Below are 18,500 nucleotides of genomic sequence, written 5' to 3'. Positions count from 1 at the left end.
TTTTATAGATTCCATTTAACATACAAGTTATGAGTATATTTTTTTTGTGAGTGGAATAAATATTTGTTCGTAGTTAATAGCCCTACTTAAGCTATGTTGCTTCTTATTGACTTTGCAAGAATGGTTAAGTCAGAGCAAACAATCTTGTACCTTAAAGTGCTAAGGCGAGAGAAATATAGCCAAGTAAATACATTACGAGAAGTGGATGGGGAATGAGGGCGCATTACATTTCGTCACGCAACTTTAATCTTAAACGCTGACATCAACGAGTCTATTTCAAATAAATAACTTTTCTACGTCAAAGTTATGGCTGATACAAAATAACTTACAGATGGCTACAGGAATTTCGAGACCTGCATGGAAATGTATGGAAAATAGATATTGGAAAACTTTTACGGCACAAAAGACGAAGTTGTAGCCCGTGAGTTCATAAATGTAATATTTATTGACTGCTTATCTTGCGAGAACTTATAAATTTCTATTATTTAAGGGAAAAAATAGTTGACGTAATAAGAGGGATGTTATTAAGGTCTCATTATGAATATTTGTATTTTTACACACAAAGCTAAGATTATAATGAAAAAAGGTCGTAATCTTTTAATCCATAAAAAAGGCAACAATTCGTTTCTGCACTATAAAAGATAATACATTAAATAATATCTCACACTGAGAGAAAAAAAACGATAATTTTTATCGTGATTGTTAGTACAAAAATTACTGTGCAACTGTCATAGTGAGACACAGTCATTAAAAGCCTACATACATTAAAATCCATTTTGTATATTGAGAGGCTTAACACAACAATTTCGATATGAAAGCACGACTATATGAATACATTGATAATTATCAATGATTTTGTTAAAAACAAAAATAAAATAAGGAGTAGAAAGTAAGTGAAAAAAGATATGATTATTATGCCATCAAATTAATTCCAAAATGAATTTACGCGTAAGAAAAAGAAAGTGCTATACATTACTAATTTTTGACAAGATATCTTCTACATATCAACCAACTTTTCTGGATTGATCATTCACATGTAGAACAATGTCTTGTCTGTGTTAATATTTAAATCATTAAGCTTATCCTTTAACACTTTCGAGAACAGAAAATAATGTTTATCTATAAGTTTTTTTAACTGTTTGTCTCTTTGTTAGCTTGGCTTTTTTTCCTGAAGATCTAGCCAAGGCAAACACCATTCTAATAATAAGAAAAAGGCTGTTATGATTTTGGAAGAGCATACAGGTTTTCAGACAATGTATTTTGTACTCTCGTGCCAAAGAAAAACTGAATACGATCGTGTCTTGTTCCTCTGCATGTATAAGCCCGCGTTTGTACGGGAGCATCAATATTTAGAGATCCCAAAAGCACTTGCAAACTCACTCTCATTCCAAAGTGGTCGAAAACTCCGACGTACCCCACTTACAACCCTTTGAATTTTTCTTCTTTTGTATTGTGCACTTGCACGTGAATGTACGCACGAGGTATGTAAAGCAGCACAGTGGCGCGATGAAAGAGTTTCTAGGTACCTGAGAGGTTGTTGCATTGGGAATACAATTTTTATTATACACGAATTACTTGACAATTACTTGATAATACAAATATCTGCTTTCGTTTCAACACAATACAAGAGATTTTAAACATATTTTTAATTTAGCAAGCATGATAAATATTACTCTTCAAAAAGACTAACTAGAAAAAAAAAAGTTTCTCTAGTGCAGCTAAAAGATGCTCTCAGAGTTCAGAAAGAGGCGACCAGTTTTTTAAAAGTACAAAAGTAGCGAAAAAAAAAAATTGCATTGAGCCCGAGTAAATCTTCAAAGCAAAGTGCCGAGAATTTTTATTTACCGTCTGTGAGATTTTTTTTTTTCCATGTTGTACGAGCACGGGGACTTTGGAAAGGCTAAAGACCTATAAAATATGGGATATCCAGTTTTCACCCGCATCTAGCTGCCGCATGCCATATCTGTCTGCAGTCAGAAGGAAGAGTGGTACGTACGTGCTACTGGAATAGCGAGTCTTTGCCGTCTTTTTTTCATTCGTTTTATTTTTACGCTCCCCTCAGCTATGACCACTTCAATGAGCGACTTTCCGCACATCGATGGGCAGGGCCGAACAAACATGTTCATTCGCTTTCACGAATAATTTGATATGAACAGTTCGACGGTCGATTGAAAGTAAAGGAAGTGAGTTCGAAAGATTAGATCAAGTACCAGTGATGCTGTTTATTTCGTTGCGCAAAGACATTGTGTTGTATCAATTACATTACGATTCCATCCCACATTATTGACAAACCTTGTTACTTCACTTGTTACTGCTGATTCTCAAATCCATGCGGATAGTCAGTTCCACATCGATAATTGGTTCAACATAGTTGAATATTTTCCTTTAGTGTGTAAAATAACGTAAAGTATAAATATTTAAGAAAATATAACTAGTACTGTTTATTGATATTAGGCTGCATTAATCAAAGAAATTAAACTAATCTAGTTAAAGTCATAGTAAATATATTATGTAATTACGTTACTTGAAGGTCATTTTATTAAAGCCTTTCAATTCGTTGTGTGGATAATAATGAAGACGAAAATTTTTTTGGTGGGATTTTCAAATGGTTAAATGCATTAAATTGTCGCAATATGAATGATATAGAATACTTAGTATGGAAGCCAGTTAGTAAGTGACCTCCTGGAGTGGTATTCCCTAACTTCTACACCACGTCGCGCCACAACTCGATATCACGTTACTATGCATAAATAAATAGTAAAGTACCATTAGTCTACGGCGTGGCGTGATGTAGAAGTTACAGAATTACGACCCCTGTAATGAAAGGTTGGAAGTACCTATTGTATGACAAAAAAATTTTTCAACATAAAAAAAAAGATGCCAACAGCACGCGGGGTTCCCAAGCGGTCACCCATCTAAGTACTAACCGCGCCCAATGCTGCTTGACTACGGTGATCAGACGAGAACCGGTACTTTCAGCATGGTATGGACGTTGGCGATTGTCAAGGGAAAACTTGAGCTTATTATAGACATCTTACAACTTGTTTTACTAAAACGTACCAGCTGTAGGTATTACAAATTTAATACCAGCAGTCGATACATAACCGTCACTTGTCAACGTAAACACCTTCATTAACACCGGTCGGTGTACCTGAAAGCTCTAACGTCGTTACATCAGTAGTCTATTAAGTTTTCGGTTTTATCGTGAATTTTTGTGTGATGAATTAAGGTAAAGTTAGCAGGAACACTCAAACATCCGCTGACAGACCATGATTGCAAAATGATTAATCTTGCCAATGTAAAGATCGAGGAAAAGAGACTGTTAAAAAGGGCCGTCATTGCTTAACCATCTACCGTCTGTCTTTAAAACAGCTTCTTGTTTTTGACCAGAGCTTTTTCGTGTCAGTAGAGAAGGTAGAACTGAGTCAAGCTGCAAGCACATATATACTGTAGTTGATAGCTGGGCGCGTGCGTAGTGGCTGTCTAGTAGATGCGAGCAGTATTGAGCCAGACACGGCTAACAGCAGTTATAGGCAGTCCAGCCGTGTGGCTGCTGCCGAGAGCCCCGCGACACGAGTTGCAAGCTATCATCATATCAAGTCTTGGTCTTGTAGGCACGCGTAAACTCCCGCGCGGATCTATTATAGACCTACTGGCGCGCTCTCGCTTTATCTCGCGTGGCTCTCTTGTTTTCTTTAAGCACAACGCCATGTGCCAGTCAAGCTTTGTACGACAAATTGAAAAGTCTTTGCTGCATTGAGGGAAAAAAAAAGCGCGCTCCGATTTTCAATATTTGAGGCACTCGCTGCCGCAACGACAACAAAAGAGAGTGTGAGAAAGGAGGACAGGGGGTGGCGCGGGCAGAAGAGCCTGGCCAGAAATGAGAGGAGAGTGAAAGCTCGGATCGGAGAGCTTGAGAGCGAAATAGTGCAAGTGAATAACTAGGCGCCGATATATAGACGATGAGGCGACAGTTGAGGAGCTAGGTGCTAGAGGCGGCTTCAGCCGGTAAGTCGAGAATGTATTTGTCTTGCAAGCACCCTGACTGTCAGACCTGTGTTATTGTTTATTTTTGGAACAGAGAGAGGAAAAATAGGTATGCGCTTGTGTTCGAGAGCGGCTGGGAGATGTGCGCTCTCTCCCTTGTAGTTGGGATGGACATATTTTTCGGTATCTAGATAAGCGCGTGCCTGTCATTCAATGTTTTTCTGCTCTTGTCGACATATTTTCGACAGCAATGGCTATCTGTTGTCTATTACCGAATTGTTACAAATTTGTACTTTTTGTACACTGTTTTACAGAATTTTATGTTAATTTCGAAACAATTTTTGTATTGAAACTACAGTCTCTTAATGTTCATAATTTTTTGTTCAATCTATTGGTTTTGGCACAAACTTTTTAACAATATTAACTATTCGGTACTATTTTAGTACAATCGGAAAAACTTTAACTGCTCCTTAAATCTCATTTCATTCTAAAAGAGTTATCCAAGCATTGTTAAATTGTTACTTTAAATACAATTTTCATACTCAATTGTTATGAATTGCAATTACCTTTGAAATATATTGGTGTGGGTCTTTTACACCGGAGCATGTTTACGAATATATTGACCTTTTGATGTATACAGACAAAATAATGATAAGATCTACGAAAAAGTATATAGATCATGGACAATCAAAAATAAAATAATAGATTTTATACCATGGGTGTGAAACAGCACTTGGGGCCCTTAGTACAAAAAAAATCACCTTTGCCACTCGAGCGAAAAAATCGTACTTTGTGCCGATGGTACGAAAATCAACTATTTCCCACCTCTGGTATTTTTTTTAACCTTAGACGTGTACTTTACTCTCGGTAAATGAAGCAAGCTTTGCATCCGGTGCACATCCAACCAGAAAAAGCTCAAAGGTTCCTTGAAACATGTGCCATGAAGTACGAAATCTACTTTGTTGCTCACATTTTTAAAAGTGAGACAACCTCTGAATCGATAGTATTCACTGTGAACAAGTTCAAAGTAGTTTCAGTAATTTTTCAAAGCATTTTTTGTTTACCATGAGTTGCTCTCTAACCCCATCCATAATATGCAATAACTTACATAAGGATCGGTTGAATACTTCAAAAACACAGTTATGAACATAACAATTTCTTACCTTATAGCTCCAGCGTATGAGCAAAAAGGGAAAGTATTAGATTGTCAGAGAAGCTGACACTGCGATGGCCTGGCCTTAAACTGTCACCAGATATATCAATTTTTGTTTTGTAGCCATCAAGATTTTACAATTTTTTTTAGCTGTGCTATTTAAAAAGCCAAAAAGCACTTTTAATTACAGTATCGAATCACCAAAAATGCTTATCTCACTATGCAACGCTTTACTAATGAGACAAAAATTCTATTTTTTTAGTGCGTAGACAACTAATTATGAATAAAAAAAAAAAAAAAAAAAAAAAAAACTAAAAACAGTGGTAGAATATCCCAAGTATGGTTCGGGTCTTGCTTAAGCGTTGCCTAACCACTTGTTTTTATACTCTTCCAATCAACTGAAAAAATTATTTTTTTTGTAAAATTTTTATTTTAGTCAGGCACCAAGGAAAGCTACTTACCATTTCACCTTTTACTCGAGGAGGATATTTGCACATAAAGCTAAACCCAGCAGCCAACTCGTAGCAGCAATATCGTCAAATAACAAATTCTTCGTGCATTTAAACAACCAATACAGGTACCTCTTTTTTTATTGAAGTAGAAAGGTGCCTGGTCTAATTTTATGCGTACTTGCAGTAGAATATGCTATTTGACGACTTTACTGCCACTTTTGGCTTCATGATTTGCACGGACAGGATGCCAAAATACTTTCCTAAACATAAATAAATGCAACTTTTATCTGGAAAGTTTTGTTGCACTCGTAACCCTGAAGTCAAAGAAATAAGTTGTAATTTCCGTGAAAAAAAGGGAAAAATTCACATTTATCAAAAAGTGTCATTTTTTCACCTTTTGTAGCGTAATACTCTATTATTATTATTTTTTTTTCTTTTTTTTAACACTCTTGTACTACTGATACAGACTACACGTGTTAGGAGCTTGCGTCATAAAGAATGGTAGTTTCGTCATCTATAATCGTTTTCGCCAAAAAACATTAAAAACATTTCTCTTTAACTGACACGATAAAAAAAATTTTTTTTCCTAATCTATTAAAACTTTACTATCACTTTCTGATAAGTTTAACTTGCTTGCAAGCTAATTATTGTGAAAATTAATGTGTTTTTTAGATGTAAAAAATTTTCTAACGAATATTTCTCAAAGTAGACATGAGCAGCTACACTCAAGTATTTAAGAAAGACACGTATCTTAAATAGCATTACTTTCCGAGTAGCTTTGAAATAGTGAAATCTTGTAAATCATTTTTAGTTATGGCTGCTTTTCCAATCCCTTTGGTTTAATTCTATTAATAAACTGTTAATGCCCGACCGATTAATATTATACTACTGAAAAATATAAAACTATCTTGTTTAAATCAAATAAAAATCAAAAAAAGTCGTTTGGAAGAAACGATTGTATGAGTTATGGTCACATTTTAACAATGTAAATTAGTACCAACAAATATAAAACCTTCAACAAAAGAAAGAAATGGTAACGGATATTTTTTGTTTTTTTTGCGTTATCGTATCTCACATTTTACAGTATTTTACTCCATGGATGATGATTTAACAATTTTTTTAATATGAACAGTAGTAAGTCCTATAAAGTTACTGGTATATAAAAAAATTTAATAGTTTTATTATAATTTTTTCTTGGAAAGTATTGTTATTACAAATTCCTAGGTTTAAAACGATCATTCTTCCACTTGCACTGCTCTATTGTATTGTACTCTGAGCGATAGTATGTTTATCGTTGCACGGACGTATATAATTTGCAAAGGTTTCATTAACTTCTTAATTTTCTGGAAACTAGTAGTTACAGATCTATTTGTAAGCATATTAATAATTTCAATACTTTCATTTCCGAACGATGTCATCGTTATGTAACAGTGTGTTCATAGAGCTCCCGTACAAAAATATTTTCACTCTCTCTTGTTGTTTTAAAAGTAACTTAGCTTATCAACCAAGAAATTAAAATATTGTTACATAAATAGAAACAGTTCACATGAAAATTACTACCCAAGTATTATGCAAGAGTTGTTAATCGATAATTCAATTTGAAGAACGTAATGCGAGGCGTTTTTACGTACAATTTACTTTATTTGCTATATGTCATTGTGATTGTCTTAAAAGTGTTACGTAATTGTTGTATCCTAGGACTGATGCCAATATTTTTGAATGTTCTATCAAAAGCACTTTTTAGGACGATTTCAGTTTTAATAAATGATAATGGATTCCATGAGATTGCCTCCAATTAACCAAGCTTAATGTTTGTAAGCTCCAATTTTCCTAACGAAATCCATAAACTCACAGGCACATGTGCATAAAAGGCTATTTAAATTCTGTACTATAGATTTATATTTTAATTTATGTTTCACTTGTACAATCATGTTAAAGGTAATGAAGCCACAAGTTTTTCTATTAAAAAGTATAAAAATAAACACAATCTACAATTGCAAATAACACAAAAATTATCTGCGTACTTATGAAACTCTAATAAAATTAAATGACAATGTCTACTGACGTACACTCATAGACTGAAATGAAAGAGATCACAAGGGCACAAGTGATCTTGGCCCCTCCAAAGTTTTTATCTTCATCTTTTTCAAGCTCCACAGCTGCTGATACTGTTTTGAGTGCAATTACGTATCTGCGCTCGTAGTCCCATTCATTATCTCATTGGACGTGGTCATTTTCTGCTCGCAGTTAGTAATAATAGCAGTACTAAAGGAGATGTAATAGAGTCTCATTTTTTTAAAACGTTTTCTTTGTTGTTGTTGTTATTGATTTCTAAATATGTTCAAGTAACTGTTTCTCTTCTGTACCAATAAAAAAGATCCATAGAAACAGAGGTTTCTACGTTTTTGCAAAAGTACCTATTAAAATTTTTAAGTGCGCGCTTAATATTATTTTTAGGCTAGCGTTGTTACACGTACTCCAGAAATAATTAAGTAAACGTAATAGCTTCAAAATTCAGCAAATTTATTTGGAAGTATAAGTTACGTTCTCAGTTTTTGTACACAGTATAGCTCGAACATTTTATTGAGCATGATGGAATTATCATTAAAAAGTGACATTAAAAATATTTATGTTACAAAACATTCATCTTTCAATAATATTGCAGCTGACCAGCACTGTTTTGTTTATGATCTTTTCTTCATCTAGAATTCTCAAAAATTACTTAAAATAAAAATGATTATTTCAATTATTTGAACAGTTTTCGAAGCTTTTGAGGACATTCCATCGATGAAAATCAAGTTATATTTGCGTTCTTTTTAAAATTATATATCTAGATGATCTTTGTGGAACTATCTTAGCCAAAGAATATTCGTTTCTCGTTATCTGCCATATGCTGTCCATCCGACCGGCAGAGTCATGCAGTACAGTGATTACAATGTAACGTTAAAAATAAATGACGGTTCGCGGTAAATAAGGCTTTTATGGGAAATATCTCATCAATTTTGTCTGACACAAATTTCTGTTCTGTCATTCGGAAAAGAGTTTGTGATATCTTTTATTCATGTTATGGATTTTTTTTATGCTCCATACTTTTTGTGAGAAATTATAACGGTATTTTCAGCCATATACGGTTATTCCTTTACAAAAGATGTACTAAAAACAAATTTTTTTTTTCGAACTTGTAGATATATTTCTTTGGTGTAGTCAAGGGTCACGCACTTTACTTTGATGTTAAGGGATACTAAGTCACATCTCAATAGATCCTTTTGAAAATAATATTTCTGCGAAAATATGAGAGAGGTAATTGGATAAAATTTTAAATTGATCACAGAATTAAAGTTAACTCGTGTAAGAATTTTTTCGAGAAATAATATCACTTATCATCCTCCATAGAACGCAACAAATGGATGGATGAATGCGATTAAAATTTGACACGACTTATTTTGGTGTGTGCTTTCCGTTCAGCTACTCGTTTGATTCAACAGGAAATACTTTATTGATAAAACATTTATCTACTTAACTTCACTTTTTCAAATTAATTTTGTATGAAATATAACGGAGTATTAAAAAGTGAGCACTGTTAATAATTTGTACATAAAATACTTATAAAAATAAAATGATATGTGTTCCGTACTTTTTGCATTAATTTCTACCAAATAGATACTTTTTTATATACATTCAGGAAAGGCATATGAGAAGTGCGTTAGATCTTGGCTATTTATTAAAAATAATTACACAATCTCAATTTCCAATTTCAATCAGCCACTACTTCAAAGTTTAAAAAGTTAATACCTAAGACTAATTTATAATACATACCGATTTATAAGAAAAACTATTATTAGAATATTGAAATAATTGAAAGACCTCAGATTACCCACCGCAGGATCCCTAAATTTTTTAATATTGTTAGTAAAAAAATGGGCAGATACTTTATCATCTTTTCCATTTGTATACAATATCGAGTTTATACCTATTTTTAGTGAGAATTTTATGACAATTACATAATAACAATAAACTATTGGTACTAAAATAATGAATAAGTTTTAAATAAGTGAGCCTAACGACGCTTGTAATGAATTATGACGAATAATACATTTGATTCGTAAAAAAAAGAAGAAAAAAAAAAATTTACAAACCATTATTCTAAAACTACAACTGAGTTCTATTTCATTGTTCAGGGAATTCTTTCTATTCTCTAAATAGTCCATTTATATTTAAAATGGTAATTTTGTTATTCTTACATTCTGTCATATAGTCCGCAAAATGTCAAAAATAGTGTTGCCATGCTGAACTGGCCGGTTGGAATAATCAATAAATGGACATCTATTTTCTATAAACATCCACGAGGGAGCCAACAACGAGTCGATACCACTCAATTTCCACAAACAAACGGAGCATTAACTCTTTTAATATACACTTTCGTTTTACCACCCTCGGCGCCTCGATATAGACTTGAACGTAAATAAATACATTTATACTCAGTTCCATCAAGATTCCTCCAACCATAGTTCTTTGTCGCTTTTTCACGCTGTGCTGCACCACGTCAGAGGGGTTGAAGCATACACATACATACATGGAGTCCAAGTATATTCTAGCATCCCTAGCTACGATCAGCAGCACATATGATCCAGTTCTGCTGCACACTCGCACACACGTGTTGATGTGAGTACTGTACCAGTGCACCTACATTTTTATATATCTAAAAGCAAGGGGTTAACAATCGATTAGGTGTCTAGACGTACACCCACATGTTGTTGTATAGGTACGAGCTTGTTAAGGGATAAAGCTTATAATATGTACGCTATAGTGCAGGTTGGAGTTCACGTTAGTGTACGGCGAAAGAACTTTTTTTTGTTTCTCCAATAGGTTTGCGAGACTAGGTGTGAGCTGGTGTGCCAATTTCGCGTCCACTGCCTTCCTATTGCTCTTTTCTCTCTCTCTCTCTTTCTCTCTGTATTCCTCTGTCTTCCTCGGCGCTCGTTTTAGCCTATTTACTTTTTTGTAGGTCAACCGTGGAGTAGACCCAGAAGAATGAGGACACCAAAGATAGCAGCAAGGGGAGGAAATTGTTTCATGACAGTCGATTCGGACCACATAGGGGTAAATGACCCAATTACTGCGCACTCGATGGTAACTAAAAATGACAAAAACAGACTGAAAAATTTGGGTGCTTGGATATTGTAACACGTACAGACATTAATAACGTTCAATCCAGAATCATACTTTACATCATGACATTTATAATTGTTTAACTGAGTGATTCTAAACGAATCTAACCTACAAAACTTTGTAGTCGTGCTTAGTGATTGGTGCGCAGCAATTGGGTCTAGGGCTTCAGCATGAAAACCTTATGGGAGATACCCGCGCAGTAATTGGGGGCGCAGCGACTGGTGCTAATTTTATAACCGTGCGCAGTAATACCAGCAAGTGATATCAGCACTAAAACAATTATTTAAAAAAAAAAAAAAGTCACTTAACAGAAAAATGTTTGTCGTTTTAATCGCACAAGATGCTGCAGATTAAGATTAAGTAAAACTGGTTCAATTGACATCGAAAAACATTGAGAGATGAGAAATTTAGTACAATCAAAAGTTTTAGTGCGCAGTAATTAGGTCGTTTACCCCTACACGTATTTGGGGTGTACGCGTCTTTTTCAGAACATTTATATTGCTTCTCAATCATCCTTGTTAGGCTCCTCTATCTCATGCCTTTTTTTTTTTTTTTTTTTTTTTTGAAATGTCCGTCTGATGAAGGAATACTTCACAGTATTTTAGAAATGTAACTGTCATGTTTCATGTGTTTATCAGGTAATTCTCATTTTATGTGCAAAATGTCGATAAGAGTTTAACTGTTCAACGAACACCTTCTGTTCTTTCTTGAGTTTTTACGAATGAAAAAAGTGAGGGAAGTGACCTACAAACATTTCTATGGGCTTGTCTGATACAAAATAAGCCATCGTTACTATATTCCAACGACTAATCTTATTTGCTAATATCTTGGGCACTGCTTCTCGTGGGTCTACAAGACAAATTACAATACACCAGTCGCTGGAAACGCTTTTATTGTGTTCCCCGTACTTGTACCAAGTATCGAGTCACTCGTAAAAAATACAGGCAAAAATTCATTCAAGGCAGTGATTGTAATCGGATCAGGAAAATCTAGTTTTACCATACGACTTTGTAACGAAGGTCCCAACTGGAAAAATAATTAAATAACAAAAAAATTATGAACGCATGTATTATTTCACAGCGTCATACAGCATTGCTCTCTCACTATTTATTCGAAAAGTAAATGGAAAAAGACGGTGCTGACGTAATTACACGGTTCATCCGTATAACACAGAGTCCCCAGGCGTCGCGTCAAATACTCAGCACCCCAACAACATACGATTGTTGTGTCCACGTACGGAGAGCAACAGCATCCATCCGTTCGGAATAGGAACTGCCGTACCGGCCAACTCAGAAATAGCCCCGGAGCATAATCAACTCGAAAACAGACAGCTGTGGTCGAAAAATCAGTATAGTGACAAGCTCAAGGACGCGCTCGCAGCATCCATACGCGCAACGATAATCAGCCTTGGGGGACCTGTCGAAAGGAAACGCAGAAAAGGCGAGCCGAACGAGGGAGAGAGAGAGAGAGAGACGCGGCTCAATCGGACGTAGTCGAAGCGCGCGATAAGCGGATCATGGCCAGCGGTGCCACCGTGACCACTAATGAACTGTGTCAGTATATACCTGGCCACCGACTCTCTACCTCCCTTTCTCGCGTTTCTCTATTACCAGTCATCTCGCCGAACGCGTAATCCAATTTAGTTTTACCAGCCTTCTCGTTCCAAATGTAGAATACGTCGCTATCTGTGGCACGCGCGGATCATTCGACGAAAACTGGCATATTTTAAATGAGCCGGAGTGGAAAAACGCTTCAAATCGATTTTTCATTATTATTGGTAGTTTTAGTATTGCCCGTGGCCATAATAAACTTAAATTAAGCTTAAACGACGTTGTAATCGACTAAGCCACGGAATTGACCGTTTTTGCTTAGAATTTCTCATATATACGTAAGGATATTACAACATTTGCAAATAGCCTGGTTTGCATGTCTGTAGGTACGAGAGTATGTTGACTAATTTGGCTGTCTGTCCTTATCTCTTGAAAATCTGGACCAGCTTACAGCTGTTTGTTCTTAGATTTCAAGGATTTAAACGCAAAAAATTGTTGACTGGAGTTGTTAGGATACATATTTCGGGTGCAATGTAATTTAAACAAGTTGGGAGAGTTTTTCAAGCATCAAAGAGTTTTAATCGAAATGTTTTTGTGTACGATACGATTAATTGATTCCCAGCATAGAGAAATTTAAAAGCAAACGTTTGATGAGCGTGTAATCTTGAACTTAGAGATTTTGAAACGCAGAGTGTCAGAGTACCTCTTTCTGCCTGGCCAGTTTTTTAAGATCGGCTCAATCGTAATTTATTTGTTAGGGGTTTTTTTACGAATTTCATGATTTTTAGTGATTATAAAAATTATCAATTGATGTTTATTAGGTACGGCCGTTTAGGTAGATCATGCGGGTATGCAATGTGACGTACATCGATTACTTGCTTGTACATCGAGTGAAATTATTTACGAAAGTACTGTCGTATATTGATTGACCTACAAGGTTTTGATGAAATTAAACATATTAGATTATAAGTACCAAAAATGAACCAATTAAATTTTTGTGGACCTTGGGTGGGTAGGGAAAAAGTTGTGGACATTTTACTACTTATCAACTTAACATGTTATCTTATGGCAAACGGCGGTTTATTTAGTACTTCAAATAAGGCCCCTCCATATATATATATTGCTCGTATAAAAAATTCTTTTGTTTGCGTTTTCATTAATACAAATATTTTGATCTTATACTGAATGTTTTTTAGCTCATCGTCCTATCTAGTTTCTTAGTTCTAGTCGCGAAACTGGTTTCATAGCTACACGTTGAGAAGGAGAGAGAGGACAAGTGCACATTAATTTAAATAAAAGCCTGCTATGCTAATGACTTATTAAAAAAATTTTCTCTCTTCGTTGTACAATGAACTAGGTTGACAAATAATCTAAAAAATTTGAATTGCATTCGCAGTACTCTCAAGAACTTTGTACTATTATTATTATTATTATTTTTTTTATTATTTCGAAAAAAAATTTTTTTCTATCTACGAGTTAACACTTTCACAATAACGCTTTGTTACTTACATTGATTAATTTGGACATAGCAATGAAATCCTTATGTTTTTGTCTGTAGTTTGAGTAATAAAACTGTATACTTATGTCCAATGAAACTTAACTAAGCCCAATAGTCTTATCTATCAAATGTAAAAAAATTCTTGATATTGGTAAAGTTCGTGTAACATGTTGTGTACACTTTTGTTTGCAGCAGGAGCATTGAACTTGTTTGAAAATCCTCGGGCCAGAGGTTGAAAGACACAACAGGAGAGAAAGGCCAATAGCCACAAAAGCCAAATCATGACCAAGAGGTTCGAATTTAACTGGCAGATTGAAGTGCCCGAGGCGCTCAGGGCTGGCAGCGTCTTCGATCGATGGACCGAGGAGAAAGACAATATGGAAATAGAGCTCAACTGCACTTTCAAAGTAGACGAATACGGATTCTTTATCTACTGGCAGAGTGAGGGAAAGGTATGGTTATTACTTGACTACATGATTGCGATTAGACGTATACTTAAATCATATGTTGAATGCCAAACAACTACTGTAGCATCTGAATCTGACAATCAAGTTGTTTTTGAATACATGATATCTTCGCAGTAGGTGGTAATCCTTGCAAAACTGCCATTTTATTGTTGTTAATATTCTTATTTTACTACAAAAAGTTACACATTGTACGTGGACTCATTGGCATATCAACGAAATCTAACACTTAGTGAAAGAAAGAAAATCATACCATCTCAGAGTTGATGTGACGGGTGACTAGGTTAATTATAACATAAAAATATTTTGTTTAGTAACAACATAAAAAAAAATTTTTTCTCAATTTTGACTTAAAACATAGTTTATTGAATTTCAAGTAACACTACTAATGCCAAATATTCATATAAAATAATGACGGATTAAAATTACCGGAAATCTTAAGGAGATGACCTGAAACAATGCCCTCAGTTGAAATTCTATAAACGGTAAAAATTTAAAACTACTAACAAATTAGAATATCTGGAATCTAAAACATAAAAGATATTAGAAGAAATATTATCCATGCAATGAAGCCTGGTTTAAGGACTGTTATTGTTGACTACAGTTGTCATAAAATCTTAAATTTTCTACTACCCCAAATTTACACTGGAAAAAGGTTAATGTTGATCTCAACTTTTAAGTTTTTTCTTGCGAATTTCCAATATTTAATCATAGATTGTAAGGGAATAGTTTTTGGTTATTTTGAGTACTTGTAATACATATATTTTTTTTTAATTAACATTTTCTCAAAGAGGACCCTTAATAATTTCAGTGCACAGTTGGTTTCATGCTGAAAAACATGTATCTTGTTTTTGTGAAAATTCCCACTGCCTTAATTTCGTACGAAAAATCAATACTTGGAAAATCCAACGAAAGCCCACGAGACTGAACATGAATATTGTAGAATTTACAATTGATCACGCAATAGTAATGGTACTCATCTAGAACCCATCCATGTTTGATATAAGAAATCACAATATGTCAACCTTCACTTGACCTTGAACCAATTATGTAAACAGTAAAACATAGAACAATGCATGTTTTTTTGCGACATCGTACTTTTACAGCTGCGTTCTCTTGTCACAGTAAGATAAAGACACTAAATACTTTTTTATGTCACACCACTATTCTTTCGTGAAATATCTTCATCTACGGTCCAATGTCCAGCTCATGCTGAACAAAGTATATGTTGTCCAATGAATCCAAACAACTTGTAATACGACCCTTCCGCATCACTAATCCCTTTTATCTCAGTCCTTCTCTCTTTCAAGCTGTCTCCCTCCACTTCTTTCTCTCATGCCTACCTTTTTATTTTCTTTCATCGCACGCGCGACAATACACTGGAATCCTCTCGCACGCGCACAAACGCTCGCACGTGTTCGATAAAAACGAAAGGGGAACTCTCAGCCCGCTTCCGAAACTCCCAACTCGAAGGGTAGGGAAGTCAGAGGACAGAGGGATCTTGTTTCGCGAGTATGGGCGATCGATCGCAGCCCTCGTGGGAGCCAGAAGGTCCGTGTGTATACACGGACGCGCGAGGGTGTCTGTGTTTTCATCCATTGTTTCGCTGAATAATTGAGACGCAAACAAAAACAGGAAATAATCTCGCTAAACGTCTAGGATTTGAGCTTCATTTCTTGTTTTTTCTTTTTTTTTCGTTGCATGGTACTTATAAGATGATTCATTGGATAACGTCAAGCTGGTTCAGTTCTGGCTAGATGTAACATTGATACACCTAGACGACAAGCTTTTTTTTCGTCAGCCACAACATTGGAAGCAAAACATTGAACTATGTCGATAGAAATATGCAAGTAAGGAACTTCAAAGTTCAGCAATAAGGATCAGACGATCATACGGGGAAAACCCTTGTCATGTGCATTAAACTCGTGGTAAAATGTTTCGTAATGAAAATCCCATTATCTTGACACGCAACGAGAGTCTAGCACGCGATCACTCGTACTTACACTTAACGCATAGAAACGTGATAGTTGAAGCCTCGTGCTCGACAGTTTTATCAGATGTCACACTAATTGATTGATACTTTTAGATAAAGTAGGGTAGTGCAATCGATTCGCAAAGATTTTCACTTTGAGAGATGGAGATTGATAGGCTTTGTAGTTATCATCTAGCTGTTATAATTTTACTCTTAAAAATGAAAGGCCTAATGACGCAGGGGCCCATAGTTAGAAGTAATTCCGGAGTAATTAGAAGCCCGAAACAATACCATTGTTCGTCAAAAAGTGCCTCATCCGTCATGCAAATGGAGGCACAGAACTGGGTCATGGTAATTAAATCCAAGGGATGGAAAAGAAAGGTTGCAAGCTTGTACCTGATTGTCCGTAGTTTTGATCATCGAAATCGAAGAGCGTCAGCAGCGTAACTCTATCATACCATCTTGGCACGACTGATTAAATGGAAGCAGCCTAATGAACGGAATAAACGACTCATACGACGACGAAGCTGACAACAAAATAACGCTACTCCCTCTAACGATCGCTTTTTTCTGCCGTCCTTACTCCACCTCCACTCCCATCTGAATCCCCTCTCTCATTCCACATTCAATTTTTCCACTGTGCATAAGAGGAGATCTGTGACCTAGTGACCCGTTACTCTTTCTTCTCGCCTTTGCTCATCTTTTTCGTGGGTGTTCGAAAACGATATCAGTCCACAGGTGTTGCATACAGTACATCACGAAACGAGAGGCTCGAGGCGCACCTCCAACCAGTTAAATAGATCATTGTTATGCTTTTCCCGCTCGAGTGGGAATTACTCGCTAATTGAAATGAACGAATGGATGAATGCGTAATGTCGTATCATCCATGAATATTCAATAATAGAAAAGACTCGCGTCAGTAAGCCATGTTGATTCAAGATAAACTAGCATTATGGACGGATATGTAAAGCTTTTGGGAATGTGATATGGTACAGTTAAATTTTTTTTTTACCTGCTTTCTGAAAATTTTTTATATGCTTCAAATTGAAATGGGAATTCAATTTTAAACATCCTTCATGCAAAAAAAAAAAAAAACAAAGTTTTATAATAATGAAAAACCAAGGTGATAAATTTCATCAACAATGGAAAATTTATCAAATTTGAGGTAATTTATCATTTTAGCAAGCCTTTTTCATAGGTCCTTAGTAAAGTTAGTACATATCGATTTTAGACAAAAAAAAATAAGGTGACAAAATTATTCGAAAGGTCAAGCTTCAGAGTTTTCAAGAAGTTAAATTGCAAAGTTTTCCATTTATACGTGAGCTCTCAAGAACAGTTTAAAAGAAGTTAACGATAAATATGACACTTTGTATTAATATTCTGGTGCATAGAAGAATAGCAAGCATTTACTTATAGTTTATTTTATGTTTGCTATTCTGTAAGAGTTTTTATGAGAACTCAGAATTATTTTTAGGATTGTAAAGGATAATGGTATTCTTTTTGACAAAGGAAAAATACATGCCACCCTCGGCTACTAATGAAACGAACTTGATGTAATTGTACGTTATTCATATGATTGCATTTGTACGTAAATAAAGTTGTTATGAGTAGTATGAATCTCAAAATTATTTATTTTAATTATGCTTCGCATTGATTGTTAAAATATATTACACATAAAAACGAGAATATTTCTTAAACATAAATATTTATATTACCTACTCGCTTGTGATAGTATGCCATGGCCTGAAGCATTAATTTTTGTTTCACTTTAACTAATCAAAGTAGTTCAACCATAAAAGAAGCAATACTTTGATGCCAAACATTACGAGGAATAATCGTTCGAAGATTCATCCTATCTCTTGCCATACTTTTCGACTTTGTTTACATCGATAAAGTCCGTACTGAAAAGCTAATGCAATACACAACAAATAGCAAACTAGGTACTTGATAAATTCTCTATACCAGGAAAGTATTCTGAGATTGAGAAAATTTCTAAACTCCATATTATGATCTTATTGACTAATTATACTTAAAAAAAATTTTTACATCAATTATCTTATAACTTTCAACTTTTCTCTGTTTGTTTCATGCAGGATGGTGACGTCATCGAATTGTGTCAAGTGAGCGACATACGCGCAGGTGGTGTGCCGAAGGTAAATAATTTACTTAAAGGAGCTTTTATAAAAATTGAGAACAAACAGGGAGCAGCAGAGTAACAAGACGCGATATACGTAATGGCGATAGCCTGCTTTCTC

At 35.0% G+C, this 18,500-nt stretch overlaps 1 protein-coding gene and 1 non-coding gene across 3 annotated transcripts in view; one reads left to right on the top strand and one right to left on the bottom strand.

The window, feature by feature from the left end:
• Positions 1 to 2,878: 2,878 nt before the first annotated feature.
• LOC111642931 (5S ribosomal RNA) lies at positions 2,879 to 2,997 on the bottom strand. Its single transcript, XR_002759614.2, has one exon. It is a non-coding gene; the product is annotated as a 5S ribosomal RNA (ribosomal RNA).
• A 533-nt stretch (positions 2,998 to 3,530) lies between these two features.
• Positions 3,531 to 18,500, top strand: part of LOC106637452 (1-phosphatidylinositol 4,5-bisphosphate phosphodiesterase) — a 31,195-nt gene continuing 16,225 nt past the window's right edge. For both annotated transcript variants that reach the window (XM_023389691.2, XM_023389690.2), the window contains exons 1-3: positions 3,531 to 4,008; positions 14,002 to 14,261; positions 18,339 to 18,398. In XM_023389691.2, coding sequence (XP_023245459.2) covers positions 14,091 to 14,261; positions 18,339 to 18,398 — 231 coding nt within the window. In that variant the 5' untranslated portion in view covers positions 3,531 to 4,008; positions 14,002 to 14,090. The remainder of the gene's footprint in view (positions 4,009 to 14,001; positions 14,262 to 18,338; positions 18,399 to 18,500) is intronic.

The sequence above is a fragment of the Copidosoma floridanum genome, unplaced genomic scaffold, assembly GCF_036245765.1.
Source record: "Copidosoma floridanum isolate Cflo_tuat_1 unplaced genomic scaffold, Cflo_Japanese_pri ptg000006l, whole genome shotgun sequence".
In the NCBI taxonomy this organism is placed as follows: Eukaryota; Metazoa; Arthropoda; class Insecta; order Hymenoptera; family Encyrtidae; genus Copidosoma; species Copidosoma floridanum.
The sequence above is the reverse complement of the archived record's forward strand: the minus strand, read 5'-3'. Positions and strand labels throughout refer to the sequence as shown.